General features: G+C 38.7%; 1 protein-coding gene across 1 annotated transcript in view; it reads right to left on the minus strand.

Annotated features, from left to right (window-relative positions):
* Window positions 1-17,697, minus strand: part of DNAH11 (dynein axonemal heavy chain 11) — a 349,268-nt gene that overhangs the window by 181,623 nt on the left and 149,948 nt on the right. The window contains exons 33-39 of the mRNA XM_053218315.1: window positions 16,294-16,450; window positions 16,027-16,172; window positions 12,739-12,855; window positions 7,517-7,655; window positions 4,307-4,399; window positions 2,373-2,567; window positions 1,156-1,233 (exon numbers count right to left, since the gene is read on the minus strand). Coding sequence (XP_053074290.1) covers window positions 1,156-1,233; window positions 2,373-2,567; window positions 4,307-4,399; window positions 7,517-7,655; window positions 12,739-12,855; window positions 16,027-16,172; window positions 16,294-16,450 — 925 coding nt within the window. The remainder of the gene's footprint in view (window positions 1-1,155; window positions 1,234-2,372; window positions 2,568-4,306; window positions 4,400-7,516; window positions 7,656-12,738; window positions 12,856-16,026; window positions 16,173-16,293; window positions 16,451-17,697) is intronic.

Below are 17,697 nucleotides of genomic sequence, written 5' to 3' on the forward strand. Positions count from 1 at the left end.
TACCCTCTTTGCTTCCTCTGAGAAGCTGTGGCTTTTATTTCAGATATTCCTCATCCCGATCTACTCACAGGGGGTTGAAGGACTAATAAACAACTGCCAAATAGTTGGGAAGGGCAAGAGTTGCTAAGTAACGTGGCCTGAGCTTCCGTGTGCTGGTTCTATCAGCTTAAGTAAAGGTTGAATAGAACAGAACCAGTGAAGATGAGATGAAAGAAATTGAATGCCTTAGGAATATTAAGCTTATATTTTTAGAAACCATTAATCTACTGGAAATTATAGAATTTAATTTTATCCTTCCCTGAACCATGGCCCTCATCTGAAACTTACTCTAACAAAATAATTACAGGTCTACCAGTTATCTACTTTAATATTTCAATTATTACATTTTTCACAAGAAAAATCACAAAACTGTGCCTCCCTTTGCAATTGTTCCAGTTTGGGTTCCGATCTACATACTGGCAAGTTCTACACACACCCATGGTCTAAAACCTCATATGCCCACTCCACGATTATTTTTAGTCTTTGGCTACTAAATATGTTCATACCCAAGCACCCTGAATTAAAATGCACGCAATTCTGCATATAGTGTCTGCCAACCAAGAAAATAAGTACGTTGCCAGGATTGTCAGTGGGACCAAACAAAATCAAGCAGTGAAGTAAAAATGAGGATAATAATACCCAGCATATATCATCACTGTGCACAGTAAATCACATATAATGTACCTAGCATAGCACATAACAGGGACCCCCACAATGTGGGTTTCGCTGCCTCTCTTTTTGTTTTCTTTTGCCCCTATCGAGGGCTATATTTCTGAGCAAGTACTGAAGGAAAACATTTGGGTTTTTCTTAGTAATATGGGAATGAGAATCTAAAGCAACTTGGGAGAGATAAAAAAGTAGGTTTCATAAATATGGAAAGCCCCGTCTTCTCTCAGCTTTTCTATCTGAACAGAAGGTTCTATTTGTTACCTTCTCCCTGCCCCTAATATGAAAAAAAAATAGTGCAAATTGATGAAAAGGCAGTATTAGAGTCTCACATTCTACCTCAAAATTATGGAGGAATTCAATGAAGGGAACTCTTAGAGAGAATTAAAAATATGTCCGGCCAAAATCTGTTCCTTGTGTGGCTGAAAACCAGCAGGCAATTCACCATACCTCACTCTTTCCTGTGCCTGCATTTCCAACCACGAACACAGAGTGCCGCACGGTCAACAGTTCCTCAAGCTGGGCGACCTGCAGAGCAAACAGGCAGTCATTGGTTCCTTTCATGAGTTGGTGATTTAAAAACAAAACAAAACACAAGAAACAAACAAACAAAAATCCCTACCCATTTTTGCTCAATTCTTTCCTTACAACCCAAGAAAGCTCCCACTTACAAAATGATGGTCCAGGAAAGTTAACATAGATGACAACCACAGCTTTTCCTGGATCTCCCCAAGAACAACATGAGAGTAAGAATGAAGAAAAACCAGGACTCAGTGAGTCACTGATGCAGGCAGAAGTGAAGTACAGTCTAGTACTTTGGACTTGGTAGGAATTACTTACAAAATCAAAGAGTCTTCATGAAGTATTGAACAAAAACCATACATGGCTAATCACCTACAAGTGAGTAATGGCTTATATCCTTTAAAATATCTAAAATAGATACTTTATATGTATTTTAATGTCCGTGTATTTACTACACCCAAAGTGAGCGTGCATATGCACAAGCCTTTGGTAAGTCAGATATCATATATGTTGACACTTTTCTCCCCATTAAAGGCACATACTAATGATTTACTTCCCATGTTCTCTAACATGGAAAGAAAAGAGCAACGTTAATTTTTGATGCATGTCACCAAGAGCAACCAAGAAATTTTATCAACTAATGAGAAGTAGGCTTACATTTAAAACCATGACTTAATAAAGGACCAAGCACCATGGTGCTTCACCAAGCATGTAGGTGGCTCAGTCAGTTAAGCGTCTGTCTTTTGGTTTCGGCTCAGATCACGATCTTACACTTCGTGAGTTCAAGCCCTCCATGGGGCTCTGCACTGGCAGCACAGAGCCTTCTTGGGATTCTCTTTCCCTCTCTGTCCGCCCCTCCCCGATTCATGCTCTCTCTCTCTCTCAAAATAAATAAAGTAAAAAAATAAATAAAAAATAAAACCAGGACCCAATCATATGTTCCTTCTCACAGAATGTAACTACAAAATAATTATTTATAATTACTGGAGTAAAGCAGGTCCTATTAGAATGCTTTAAAGAATATATTATGATTATGTAAAAGTCAGTGTAATACGTGAGTTAATGTTTTGGCTAACGATACTTAAATACAGTAAATCTCACTGCAAATGTCATGGGCTGCTGTGAAAAGCACATGTGCCATTTACTTTAAGGATGAAGCTCTCCTCAGGCTGCAGGTGAAGCTCCAGGGTAGACTGCCTGACAATCTGTTCAAAGTGTGGTGCTCTCTGCCGAGGTACGTCCAGGGCTGGAAACAGGTCACCAACCAGGCCCAAAAACACGGGGATGTCGTCTGTCACTATTTTAGGCATATTGAAGTCCCTTAATGCTCTCATGAGTACCTAGGAAGAAAACACTGTATTTAAATGGCCAATACAAGGTGTACCAGACATCTTCAAAACTAAAAATGCTGTTTTTTTATTACTTAAAAAAATTTTTTTTTAATGTTTATTTATTTTTGAGGGAGAGAGAGAGAGAGTGCAAGTGGGAAAGGGGCAAAGAGAGAGGAGACACAGAATATGAAGCAGGCTCCAGGCTCCACGCTGTCAGCATAGAGCCCAATGTGGGGCCTGAACCCACAAACTGTGAGATCATGAGCCGAGCCAAAGTCGAATGCTTAACCGACTGAGCCACCCAGGCACCCCTAAAAATGCTGTTTTTAAGTCTTGCATCTAAAGCAAGGCTTTAGGCATGGGATATGGATACTGGTCTCTGTTAGGTTGGCATTCTATGTATGGGGAGGCTAAATGCATAGAAGTGCACAGAGCAGCACACGAGAAGTCTCTGCTGGTATCACAAACTTCAGACTCAGGTCGACGAGGAGGCCCTGTTCCTGCAACAATCTGCTCTGATCTTGACAAAGGGTCTGAGGCCCTTCTCTCCTTAACCCTCAAACTCCAGGATATAAATGAACTAGGCCCATCAGATCATTTTGTTCAAGAGAATCTCTAAAAACTTCAGAATAATAAATGTAACCATTTTTAGTTTGGGTATTTGTTGTGTATTGGCTGAAAACCGAAGAAGGCTTTAGATTTTAAAAGCAGTAACTTGAACATCAGGATTTTTACAGAAAGACGTAAGCGATCCAACAACAACAACAAAAGAAAAATCCAAGAAAATCTCGGTCCAATCATGAATTATGACTGAGAGGAAAAGAAAGTATTACAGAAGTAGAAAATCACGTAAGCATCCTTTAATGTGAAAAGAAATTCATCGATTTGTTTTCTTCAACTTCTCAAGCCATACGAAATATACACATAGTGATGTATATCCACTGTTCTCACTGTTTAGTAAAGAAAAAACTCTTAAAAAATTTAGAGAAAAAAGAAGAAGAGAAAAAGTCCCCAGCAGGGATAGAACATTCACCCAGCAGCTGTGAATAACCACCTGAGCATTGCATTTCACTGGTGTCAGGTGATCGTTCTTCCTGTTTGTTCTATGCTCATTTTACAACCCGTGAAGTGAACATACTAGGTTCCATTAGATTATGTTTTCACTGACATTTCAGGATTATTATCCCAACTCAATTAATCAGATTTTCTGAATGTTCCTCAGAGGAAATCAACCAGTGATTACTGATTTGATTATGACTGCCAAAATATTTTTTGTAGCTGTTATTTCAAAAGCACTTATAAAATCACATTTTCTTTCCTGTATTCATATCCTTATACTCAAGAATACTTATCTTTCATGATGTAAGCAATGCCAGTCCTCAAAATATTCTATGTGGAAAAGAGAGATCATACTTTTTAAAAGTTGCTCTGTACTGGGGCGCCTGGGTGGCTCAGTTGGTTAAACGTTCAACTCTTGGGGTCGGCTCAGAGCATGATCTCATGGTTTTGGGAGTTCAAGGCCCAGGCTGGGCTCTGCACTGGCAGTGCAGAGGCTGCTTGGGATCCTCACTCCTCTCTCTCTGTCCTTCCGCAACTTGTGGTGCCTCTGTCTCTCTCAAAATAAATAAACTTAAAAAAAGAAATAAAAGTTGCGCTAGGCATGGCCCACCATCCAGATACATACTTTCATTTCTGTGAAGTTGTTTACCTACCCACTCCACAAAACCATGTTATTAGCACTGTGGTACCTGATCTTCGGGTCTATTTTTATCTCCTCGTTTCAGGGAGCCAGCTACAACCAAGACAGATTTAATAGCGCGAAGTCCCCAATCATAATGATCCTAAAAATCAAAACATAGGTTATATTTTCTCAAAGATTTTAAAAGGGAATAAGCTTCTCATTCCAGAAGTAAAAGCCAAAAGCTGTAAGAAAAGAGTTCAGATAAATACATGCTTTAATGATGTAAAGTACTATTTTCCTGTTCTCTTCCAATTTGTAAAAACCACATCCCTTCAGCATCCTCCTCCCTCTTTCTCCTGATTCTCTGCCTCCGTCAGCAGATCTCTTATTCCCATAGCACTGAGTTGCAGCGTGCCCAAGGATCCATCCGTCTTCCCTGCTCTCGTCTCAGTAAACCTGCTAACACTGAGTTGAACTACTTGCAAATTTTCACCTCTAAACACGGCATATTTCTCCAGTGTGACTTCAACAGATAACCCTGTGAGTCCACCCCTCCCAGACCCAGATCTCTACTTGCCCTAATAACTCTACCTCTTAATCAATCAGACGCTCCAGCCCTAACTCTGGCATTTAGTGCAGTACAAACTTTTATTATTACAATTCAGGGATATAACAGTATGTCCGCTTTGAGAGTTTCACATAATCCCGACAGAAGATTCCTTTCACAGGCTCTGGGCTCCTGGAGAACAGAGCACAGATCTATTCCCTGTTGTCTTGTAGGTCCCAACATGGTGCAGTGCACAGGCAGGTACTCAGTAAAGGGACAATGAATTAAAAGATTGCTCTCTTTTGCCTTTCATCTACCACCCACAGAGTGACAACTTTTCTCTCAAATTATCTCTCAATGGCGCCTGTGGGAAAGTCAGCACCCTCTCCAAGCATCATCCATAAAAATGCACATAAAAGGATCTAACCACTTTACAAGGCTGTTGAAAGAATAAAATGCTTTGTGAGCAGTGAAACAATATATCCACGTATAAATATGTCCTTCAATCCAGCAGTGAATAGTAAAATCAATTTAGTAGGTCTTGACCATCATTTCTGCTGGTAACAGAACAGAAGAAAACAGAATGAAAAACACCATAATGCATTGCAAATAAGAAGGGCAAGAAGTGTTGGGTGAAAACTGTTGTTTCAGCTGTGCATATGACACACGGGTGTGGGTCCTGAGTCTCAACAGAAGGAGTATTTTTTTACTGTGGGTCATGGTAAAAACTCATTTGAGAGCCACGATGCAGAAAAAGATGACGGCTTGAGGAGAGAAGGCAAAGGGCAAGAACTGGAGTGTGGAGGTCAGAGAGACTGAGGAGGGGGCTAAGTCAGTGCAGTAAGAACATTAAAGGAGAGGGGGTAGAAGAAATTCTGGACACGGGTTTAAGACGAGTTGGTGACCCTTCTCAACATGTAAATCCAACAACTGCTGAAATAATCTTCACTGTTCTCATTATGCTAGTCCATCAGTCAAAACCATCCACAGGTTCTTCTTAAATCCCTACAGTTTAGAAAAGTATCAGCGTCCATACTTCTAACTCAGCCCTTCTGTCCTGGCCTCACTGCCTTCCCTCATCTGCCCCATGACATTCCTCTAGTTGGAGAATGCTCTCCTCGTCTGTTCTACCTTTCCTCCCAACACCTCCCTTATACCTTATGGTTTTCAAGGAAGAAACTATGATCATCTCCTCCTGCATGTTCTTCTAATTTTTATCTAACGGAAACTCAATCCCGGAAGTTCTCTGAACTCCGAACTCTGAGTGTGCTGGTTTCATGTGTTCTTGCTTGTCCTCTTAATCAACCAACATGTTACTTGGATACAGTAAGTGCTCACTCAGTGTTTAAATACTACTACTGGGAATGGATGCGGTTGCAACTCTGTACCGCACGGGTTCAGTGACATTGTTTTCTTCTGACTTCTGCCCGTGATAAAATTAAAATGAACTCCTCGAAAAAATAAGAAGGATACCACAAACAAGGAGAAAAATAAAAAATACTCACAGTATTATCACCCAGAGACAAAAATTAAAAATCACTATGTACTTCCCAGTTACTTTATATAATACATGTAGTCTAAGCGTAATATAAATGCAAGTTGTAGATCGTATCTAGTTTGGCATGCTGCATTTTTTGCATAGAACACTGTCATAAACATTTTTCCATGTTGGTAAATTTGCTAGGATTTCCCCCCAGAATGTAAATTTACGTATTAAAAGGACAACATCAATTTCGCTCTCAGAGTCCAAATTCCACCTTGACAGGTAATTCAAAATAAGGACATCTGTCAGTACAGGTAACTATGTGGTTCTAACTGTGGCATTTTAATACTTTCATGCCAGAAAAGCTGCAAAATAATGTCACCAGGAATTAATGAAAGGTCATCGAAAAAGTGAGGTCAAAGGCGACCACAAAGCTGAATTTAAAAGTAATGAGGCTGATACATACATAATTTGTGTAGCTCATCAGCAACTTCAGTGAAACAGCAAGAAGCTAGCTACTGGACAGGAATAAAAGGTACAGCACAGGGAATATGGTCAATGGTACTGTAACAGCCTTGTATGGTGACAGACGGGAGCCACACTTGTGGTGAGCATAGCATAATGTACAGAGGTATCCAATCAGTGTGCCATACACCTGAAACTAACATCAATGAGCATCAGCTATACTCCAAAAAAAAAAAAAAACAAAACCCCAAAACACAACAAAACCAAAAACAGGTCTGACCCACTTCAGAGACTAGGGAATCACACACCGAATGTAAAAACAAATAACAAACCCACCTTCAAATAAGGGATTACCACCAAATGAGAAAAATTTTCATTTAACATTTCTTGAAGGGTTCTTTGGAAAATCAGCTTTACCTCTTCTGATTCTTATAAACACTCTTGGCCGTCTCTCACTAGAAAATAGTATTCTCACCAACAAAGCAGGCAGCATAAAATTCCATGAACAATTATAACATTGGTGAGAGTTAAAGACGATCACAGAGCCCACTGACAATTGTACATAGTACCAATCAACAGTCAACTTAAAATGTCTCATGTTTAAAATCAGAAAAAGAATATTACAAATACTAAAATAAAGATTTGCAAAATTTTACGGAAAATACAAAATTACTCTAAAAGGTCTAACTGTAATGTGAGTGATAAAGTACCCAGCATCTATGTGTCAAAAGCAGTTTTAATGGGATGTACAAACCTAGGAAAGAGAACAAAAAACTCCTCACCTGCTTGGAGAGGAGCCCCCTGCAGTGTGTGTACAATGTCACGAACTTGCGGGCTAGTGAACGTGCGTCTGCAAAGCCTTCAGCAACTAACATGATTTCACAGATTAGCTCAATGTCAGGCGCCACCATGGCACAGGGTCTGAAAAGGAAATACGAAATTTAGTTTTAAAACGTTCTAAGGTAATATGTACAGATTGCTGAAATCAAATGATTAATTTGTACCAACATTCTCACCATTCTGAAGCAGTTCACAATTACCTCTGTCCATCACAGCTAACAAGACCCTCTGCTTCAAGTAAAAAATGTCCGTCAGTTACTAGATACATAGAAAAAGACGGAATGTCTGGAAATGACAGAAGGATGGGTGTAAGAGCTTAAGGAACATCTGTGGTATATTCTCCTATAAGTAAGTCATCACTGTAGAAAACTGAGTGATACTCGGGGCTAGAGGCCACCTTTACCTGTGGCCTGTGCTGAGCTAGTAAATGCTTAATGACTGGCTCTCCAAAAATAGCATTTGCGGGTTTCCACAGAATAAACACCTGCACCATGGCTAACTTCAATCTATCAACATACCACTAAATGTGGGCCTGGGAAGAGATGTGCAGTAGCATACCACCAAACAGACAAAGCAGATATAAAGGATCTAAGCGCATCAGTAGGACTGAAATAGTGATGCGTTCTGAGTATTTATCACTTTTGTTTTAAATATAATCAAATGTTTATATAATTAAATTTCCATTAGTGGCTGTGCTTATTGAATTCATGAAAATTTAACTATCAGTGCTTTCAAGCTGGTACAGGCTCTTTCTAGCAGGCCACTGCCTCAGGCCAGCTTGGTTACACTTTTAAGATAAAAATTTACCAAAACGTAACGTTTAACTCCCCTTCTTGGAGGGGGGGTTCCACAAAGTCCTCCCCAAAGACCACTGCCCTGGACAGCAAAATCTGAAAACATTCTATTCAACTGAAGGGCAAAAAAGGAACCAAATAAGTAAATAAGCCTGCTATTTTAGAATTCTTAAAGTACACAGTCCAAAGTGTTCCTCCACCTGCTTTTATAAATATAATTACAGTCTAGAGTGTGCATATCTAGGTTTTCACCCTAAACATTCCTAAGTTTCTTTGGATCTATGCCGTGACTATTTCTCCTATTTAAATTACACCCACACTTTCCCCACGCTTTGTACTCTTATCATAGGATAGAAATACTAAAGATGAACAGTAAATAGGGGACAGGACAGAAAAGGCAGTGAGTTGACTTGTGTGGTACATACGTTAATACTGACAACTTTTTTTTACTGAGCACTTTCTTCACGCCATACAGAGCATGAAAAGCTTTTCATGCACTCTCTCCCTTAATTGTCACAAGTCTACGAAGTGGCTCCTCTCCTCATCAGTATTTTGCAGAATGCAGACTAAGGTTCTGAGAAGGGCAAGCACATACACTAAGCCCCGAGGCAGGTCAGTGGTGGCATCAGGACGCTCTCAGGGCTCAGGCATAGTAGCCTGAGCCTTCTCCACTCATGAATGCTACTGGCGTCATCCAAACTGGCCTTCAAACTTTGCTGACATGAGTACTAGCACCGCAACATAAGTGAGGCTCTACTTCGTTAGACCAAATTTACGAACACGGCACAAAACAATTTCAAATTTTGAGACCCAAATGAAAACATGCAGGAGATGAACTGGGATACAAATGTAAAAATACTGGAAAGATGTACCATTTTCAAATCCAAGTATTCTATAATCATTACGTTTCTAAGGATAGATGGTGTCTAAAATTACTATTTTTTTTAAATAGACATCATACAGCCGCTATGCTAGGCAAGCTGTTTTATGAAGAAAGAAAAACATTTAATAAAGCATGCTGGACTAATTGACTATTTGGGAAAAGAATTCTGTTTAAATACTCATGTTACCAACCAAAAGAAGTTCTCGACAAATAAAGTATATTTAAAAATTCATACTATAAAAATTAGAAGAAAATACAAATGAAACATGATTAAATATCTAGACAGATGGACAAGCAAATTTCAAGCTTAAAAGAAGGGAAAGAAATCACACTAAAAACTATAGAGGTTCTTACCTCATATGTTAAAAGCCTATCATTTTGAAGGCAGACACTGAATAATAATATATACTGTGAACACCAAAGAATTCTTGAAAATGTAACTGATAAACCTCTAGCTCAAAAAAGCAAAAACAGGAGAGAAGACACAAATTACCCATAAAAGACATGGACTGGAGATGTCACTATAGATAATAAAGGAATATTATGAACAAATAAATGCCAATACATTCAATAATCTAGAAAATGTAGAAAGACTTCTTAAAAGATGGAAATTACCAAAAACTAATAAAAGAAATAAAAAATATAAATAGCTCCATATCAAAGAAGTTGAGTCTATCACAAAAAGAAAAAAGAACAAAAAACCCCCAAAAAACTCCCACAAAGAAAAACCCAGGCCCAGATGGCTTCACTGATTAATTCCATCCTGTATTTAAGGGGTAAATAAAAAAAAAAAAAATAAACAAAAAACCCCAAAAAACTCCCACAAAGAAAAACCCAGGCCCAGATGGCTTCACTGTTTAATTCTATCCTGTATTTAAGGGGTAAATAAAAAAATAAAATAAAATAAAATAAGGGGTAAATAATACCAATCCCCCACAAACTCTCAACAAAATAGGCAAGGGAGCATTTGCCAACTAGTTTCATGAGGACAGCATACCCTAATGTCAAAACAAGATAAAGATACTACAAGAAAGGACACTATAGACCAATATCCCTCATGGTGTGGATTTAAAAATCCTTAACAAAACAGGGGCGCCTGGGTGGCTCAATTGGTTAAGTTTCCGACTTCAATTCAGGTCATGATCTCACAGCGGGCGACTTCAAGCCTCAGGTTGGGCGCTGTGCTGATAGCTCAGAGCCTGGAGCCTGCTTCAGATTATGTGTCTCCACCTCTCGCTACCTCTCCCCCACTCACACACTGTCTCTGTCACTTGACAGCTCAGAGCGTGGAGCCTGTTTCAGATGCTTTGTCTCCCTCTCTCTCTGACCCTCCCCCGTTCATGCTGTCTCTCTCTGTCTCAAAAATAAATAAACGTTAAAAAAAAATTTTTTTAAAAAATAGTAGCATGTTGAGTCCAGCAAAATAAATATAAAAAATAGTATCTCCTGACTAAGTAGAGTTTATCCCAGGAATGCAGCATTAGAGAATTGTTTAGCAATGGCAAACATCAATCAATATAATCTAGCACCTTAACAGAAAAAGGACAATACCACAAAACTTCTGGCAGAAAACCTGTGAAAATTTTTCCAACTTGGGACTAGTAAAACTTTCTTAACTAGCATATTAAAAAAAAATTGATAAACTGTATTCCATCTCATTCAAAATGGACACCATTTAGGGGTGCCTGGGTGGCTCAGTCGGTTAAGCATCCGACTTCGGCTCAGGTCACGATCTCACGGTCCCCAGTTCAGATTCTGTGTCCCCTTCTCTCTCTGCCCCTCTCCCGCTCACGTTCTGTTTCTCTTTCTCTCTCAAAAATAAATAAAAATTAAAAAAAATTTTTTAATGGACATTTAAAATGGACACCATTAAGAAAATTAAAAGGCAAGCCACAAATTAGGAGTGAAGTATTTGCAATATATGAATTTCACAAAGGAAGCATACACAATACAGCTCTTCAAAAAAGTGAAGGGAATGGCCAGTAAGTTCAAAGATGTTCAAATCATGATCCATCATGCAAATGCAGCAGACTAAACCCACAATGACATACCTCCACGTATCTATTAGATGGACTACAACTTGGTAAGAACGCAGAGCAATCGAAATTCTCATATACTGACGGTGAGACTGTAAAATAGTACCACCATCTTGGAAACCCAACTGGCAGATTCTAATACAGTCAAACACACATTTGCCATGAGACTTTCCTTCATAGGTATTTACCCAAAAGAAGATATATGTTCACACAAAGATTGTAGAGGACTGTTCATAGCAGCTTTATTCATAAGAGCCCCAAACTGGAAACCCAAATGTCCATCAACTGGTGTATGGATAAACAGGTTGTAATATGTCTCTACAACAGAATACTAATCACCTACAAAAGACCTACTGATCTCCTCAACTTGGAGGAATCCTCAAACCTTATCATTCAAGGAAAGAAGCTAACACAGACAAGTACAAACGAGTACAGAACATGAACTCTAGGAAAGGCAAATTTAACCTAGAGCCACAGAAGACACATCTGTTGTATGGGGGATTAACGTCAAAGAGGCACCGCTTCCAGGGGTTGGAAATATTCCATATCTTGATTGTGGTAAATATTTTCACAAGCTGTACCCTTAAATGCATGCAATTTATTACATGAAATTATACCTGAACAAAGTTGATTTAAAATAGGAGAGAAACACAACTGGTTCAGATACAGTACAGCTTCTCTGACAGACTGTTAATAAGTGTATACATTGGTAAAATATTTTTGGAAGGCAGGTCATCGATAGGTATTTTATTCATTCACCAGGTAATTCTACATGTACAAATCTATTCTGGGTAATAATCTGAAATAGGGTAACTCTTCATGTGAAGAGATATTTATAGTCTGTTTTATGATCATAAAAAACTGCAAAGAAAAACACAAACCCTTCAGGTCAGACAATAGGGAACAGTTAAGAAAATTATGGATAAGCCGTGAAAGAGACTGTTTTGAAGCTACATAAAATAGCATTTCCAAGGAATTTCCAATAATACAATAAACTACTTATGTCAAAATATTAAATAAGAACTAAATAAAAATCATACCTAAAATAATATCTTAACTTCGTAAAATCTGAATTATAAAAGAGGCCAAAAAAAGGTAACAATTACCACTTCTGGGTGGTAAAGCTGTAACCTTTTATCCTTTTCTGTATTTTCCACATATTCTATAACTAATAAAAAAACTTTGTTTATAATAAAGACATCATTATAAAAGAGCTAGTATTCAATGTTTGAATGTACCATGCAACTTTTAAGTAATGATTTTAAGTTCTGGCTTCATATTTCAAAAGAGTTAAACTTATCATGATGGAATTTCTATCAGGAATCCCAAAGCAATAATAAGAGGTTTTCCACAGGAATTCTCAAGTAAAAACAAATCATTTAACAGTGCAAACCAGCAACATTAGGTGGCATGAGTGCTCCAGATGCTAAACCACAAAGCTTAACACTTGCCTGAAAAGAGCTTTGAGATTTTCTGGTAATTCAGTTCGACCAGCATATCCTGGGTTCATCGTAATAAATATTCCAACTGATGGCTTCAGTGTGATGACTTCCCCAAGAAATACAAATCTACCGTAAGAAGAATGTTGATGGAATTAAACGTGCTCATTGAATGTGAATACACAATGACAAACGCACACCACCGCAAAATGCAAATTATTATTAGGCAGCTGTTGATTCTGGGTGATTTTCTTTACAATTCATATGCATACAATTTTGAAAATCTTTGAAGCATGTTTATTAAAAATACACTCCCTTCCCCTCAAAGAGTTACAAATATGGGAAGTATTGTTTTATATTTTAGCATGGCCATATATGCTGGAATATAAAAATGAGGACGTGGCTACTTTAACATCGAAATGGGATGTCATTTTTGCCTTCAACATGGGCTGCAATTCCTTGAATGGGACGCTGCAAAGACAGAAAATATCCATGTTAAGAGGACAAAGTGACATCTTTGTTCCACCTTTATTAAGTCTATTTACTCACCTTCCTCCTTCACTGCCTCCCATTTATTCAGCAAATATCTACTGACTACCACGGAGAGGCAGAATAGTGTGGTGGTTAGGAAAGCTATCTGTGGAGCCAGATTGTGAGTGTTCAGAGAGCAGCTCTATCACTTTAGGTACGTTCCAATTCCTTCATCTCATAAAAAGGAAAGGGGGTGGTGATAATATTATCTACTTTACTGGATCATATGAGGATTAAAAGAGATTATATGTATAAATGGCTAAGAGGACAATGCCTAGAATACGGTACATACTCAACAGATGTTAGCTATGACTATCGCTATTCTCATCACTTAAATGCATTGGAGAAGAAGCGAAAGATGTGTAGAAAGATCTGCAAGGGTCTAGTTAGGCTGCTGACGGCCAGACCAATGAAACAGGCAAGAGCCAGAGGAGCCAAAGTGAAGGACAGTAGAAGGAAACTTTCAAATGATGGTAGAAGAGAAAGCGCTCTCTCTTGTTGAAAAAGGCAAGGGCTAGAGTAGTCGAGGAGCTGGGCCTACCTCACACAAGGGAGAGGGAAAAGAGACACAGATTTTAGGACTAAGAGCTTCTTAGATACTAGATAACTAAGAGAAGATGGATTTTGTATAGCCAAGGTAATAAGGGAGAAATCTTCAATCCCAGCATATCAGGCCAGGGAAGGCAGAGAAGCCTGACAGGGCCACTCACAGAGAGGGAGCTGCTGTAAAAGGGCCCCTGCATGCTCTCCAGTGATACAGCAGGGATAGCCACAGTGAAGGGTATAGACTTTGAGGGGGTAGAGCCAGCAAGATGCGCATAGGCTTTGTTGTTGAGGCATGGTTCCATCTCTTAAATTCTTGAATATAAAGAGCATGTAATAATTCATGAAAACATCAAGAAGACTAGCCATCTGTCTATGGGCCAGCCTGAGACAAACAGGTACAACTTACATACACAGAGACATGGACAAAGAAGAAACTACCAGTAAGTATAGTTAGGAGTATCCAGAAATCCTTGCACGGATCAGTTATCTAAATCTCCTTAAGAAAGGATGGCCTCGGAGCACCTGGGTGGCTCAGTCAGTTAAGTGTCTGACTTCGGCTCAAGTCATGATCTCACGGTTTGTGAGTTCGAGCCCCGCACCCGGCTCTGTGCTGACAGCTCAGAGTTTGGAGCCTGTTTCGCATTCTGTGTCTTCCTCTCTTCTCTCTGCCCCTCCCCTGCTCATGCTCTGTCTCTCAACAATAAATAAATGTTAAAAAAAAAAAAAGTAAAGAATGGATGGCCTCAAATGACATCTGGGTTACATCAAATAATAAGATTGTGACTAAGAACTAAATGAAATACATCTGGGGGGGGGGGGGAGTCAAAAAGGAAAGAATCTAATCTTCTCTAACATGGTCTTAGAGTAGGGGCAGGTAAGGCAGCAGACATGTGGTCATAGTCAAGTGGTATCCCAGAGCCATGTGATAAAAGCACTGAGAGGTTTTTTAAGAGGTGGGAATTTCTAGATGTCATATACAATAAATGGAAACTTCTATAATAGAGTCACAGTTTCTATAATCTTCCCTCACTGGGAGATTGAACCGTCCCTATGGATAAGACAGCTAGCTGAGCAAAATGCCCTAAGGTGTGCGAGTAAGTGGGTAGGCCAGATAAAATGAGATTTCCCTGTATACAAAAAATAGTGCAAAGAAAACCACAAACAAATGTTATAAAGAAAACCACGATAATACTAACTTCTCAAATTGAGCCATCAGTCCCCAAGTGCCAGTCATGTTTTGTCTTTTAGAATGTGGCATCATGTTGAGACGCTGTTAGGCTCTGGATATATCTGGGAAGTTTTTTGGAGTAACTGAGTAACGAGCAGAGCATAGTGTGTACTCTACTGTGATGGAACATTGAGCAAGCAGTGTTGGTGGAGACACCAGGATTTTGATTTTGCATCTATTAAATATAACAGGCCTACGGGGCAGCAAGTGGAGTCATGAGATGCTCCAACAGGCACTGTCTTTGGAGGTCAAGGTATCAGAGAAAGGAAGTCTGGGCACCCAGCAGCCACCAGCAGACAGATGGTTCTCAAAGCCACATGACTGGGTGGAATTACCAAGGGAATGAGACCCAAAGATTGAGCCTTGTGACATCTAATACTGATAGGTCAGAAAATAATAACAAAAAATAACAGCAAACACTGATACAGGGCTGACTATGTGCCAGACACTTGTCCCAGGGCTCTGCATTTAGGCACCACAATGATCAGTAAGATAGTTACTATACTTTTTCTGATTTTGTAGATGAGAAGAAATCAGCCCAGGGGCATCCCCGAAGCTGGGAAAAAACCAGGAGGATGGTGGTGTCTTGGAACCAACGTGAAGAAGCGTGTCCGGCAGAATGGAGGGACCAATTGTGTCCAGTGCAAACAGAAGGTCAAGGTAGAACAGAACGGAGCACTGCTAAGTGGATTTAGCATCATCAAGAGGGTTTATTTTTTGACGTATAAATGTAGTACACCTTTGTTGCATTGAACAATTAAAAACCGCTAACAAAAATAGGAGGTTATTCAAAATCATTCTTCAAAATAAACCAGTTCCTCTTATTTTATCCATTTCACGAGACACAGATAGGCAGCAAGCAAAGAAGATGAGGTTTGCTTTTATCCATTTCACAAGACGCAGATAGGCAGCAAGCGAAGAAGACGAGGTGTGCTTCACTATTTTATGTTTCTCTTTGTATCCGTAACAATAGAAGGAAGCCAGGCGCTACTCACCTCTTTTTCCTGTTTCTGATGGCATCATGTATCATTTTCACTTGCACTGCCACCACTGACAGAACCTCCACAGAAATTCGATTGAATTCATCAAAGCAGCCCCAAGCTCCTGTCTGCACCAATCCCTTATAGATGTTTCCTATGGACTAAATCATAGAGCGAGCCATTGAGAATTTAACAGAAGAAGGTTTTGAGCTATTAGTTTCAATCATTCCAAATCAGGAATAAATAATATTGTCAGAATATAACATTTTATGACTATCTTACTTTGTAGTCCATTTGCTCTGAACAGTTGAATACATAAACCATCATGCCAAGGGCACGTCCAAGATCTTTGGTGGTTTCTGTTTTTCCTGTACCTGCTGGGCCAGCTGGGGCTCCACTCATGGTTAAATGAAGTGATTGAGTTAAAGTGATGTAACACCTTTCAATAACAAAAAATACCAATGTTACAGGCTGATATCATATTTCTAGAAAACATAATGGAGAATACAACTTTGTTTTTTTAGTTTAAGAAGTCAGGCTCTACAATATGGTCATAACAATCAATATTAATATACCTAGGATTTGTTCATGGCAATAACAAGAGTCAGAATAATAATTTATATCAAATTTAATTTTAGGTTGGCTACTTAAAAAAATAAAGCATGTATTGCTTTTTCTTATTTTCTAAGAGCTGTGTATCAATACAAATAACACTTGATTTGTAATGCCATTGAATTTCTGATATGTCTAGGTAGAGATACTATTAATATGGCAGACAACGTCTCAAAACTATTGTTTACAAAGGAAAAACAGACATCTTGGTGATGAATTAAACACTGACTTCATTAAACTGATACTTAATGAATACATTAAAAGATGAGATACGTAAATATATATAAATGTAAAGTATGCAAATATATATGTATTTCAATATATAAAGCAACTACACAAAACAAAATTTGTTACATTAAAATATATATCAGGAATTCATTTTGAACATGTTGCTACATGCATTTAGATTATGATAACACCTATTTTTACAGGAAAGATTCAGAGGTTCTCAGGCTGAGAATTATACAGAGACAGAATTTAATACTTGTAAAAGAAGAAAAACTAACAAATAGCAAGGATCTAACATGAGGTTTTCATAAATTACTTCTGTCTTACTACAGACAGTGGACCTAATAGAAAGACATACACATGGACATCTGTAGTCAAGGGACTAGGGTCTACTTTGCCAATCATCAGATGTTAATCCTAAATAAGTCTTTTGACATCAATGTGCCTCTCATTTCATATTACAACGTGCCTCTGTAATATGAGGAATTTATTGTACGGATTCATTAAAAATGCCAAAGATAGATGCCTTAAAATATTCAGAGTACTAGGCAAACAGAAGCAATTACTTATGCAAATGTAAAGTGTATCTATATTTTACGGTCATCACATGTTTAAGCACATCTTACATTGAATATGGAAAGCAAAGACCTCTGAACTAGGAATTACAGTATTTTTTCATAGTGCAGACTATCTGCTAATAATCTTCTCTCATGGTTCCAAGTTTTGGTTGGACATGTGGCTATTTGCTCCAACTAGATTTCCCCCCACCCTCCAGCCAGGAGCAGCCAAGTGACCAAACTCCAATGAACACACTGTGTGCTGAAATGCTGTAGAGAAATCCCACAA

This window comes from Acinonyx jubatus, chromosome A2, assembly GCF_027475565.1.
Source record: "Acinonyx jubatus isolate Ajub_Pintada_27869175 chromosome A2, VMU_Ajub_asm_v1.0, whole genome shotgun sequence".
Taxonomy (NCBI): domain Eukaryota; kingdom Metazoa; phylum Chordata; class Mammalia; order Carnivora; family Felidae; genus Acinonyx; species Acinonyx jubatus.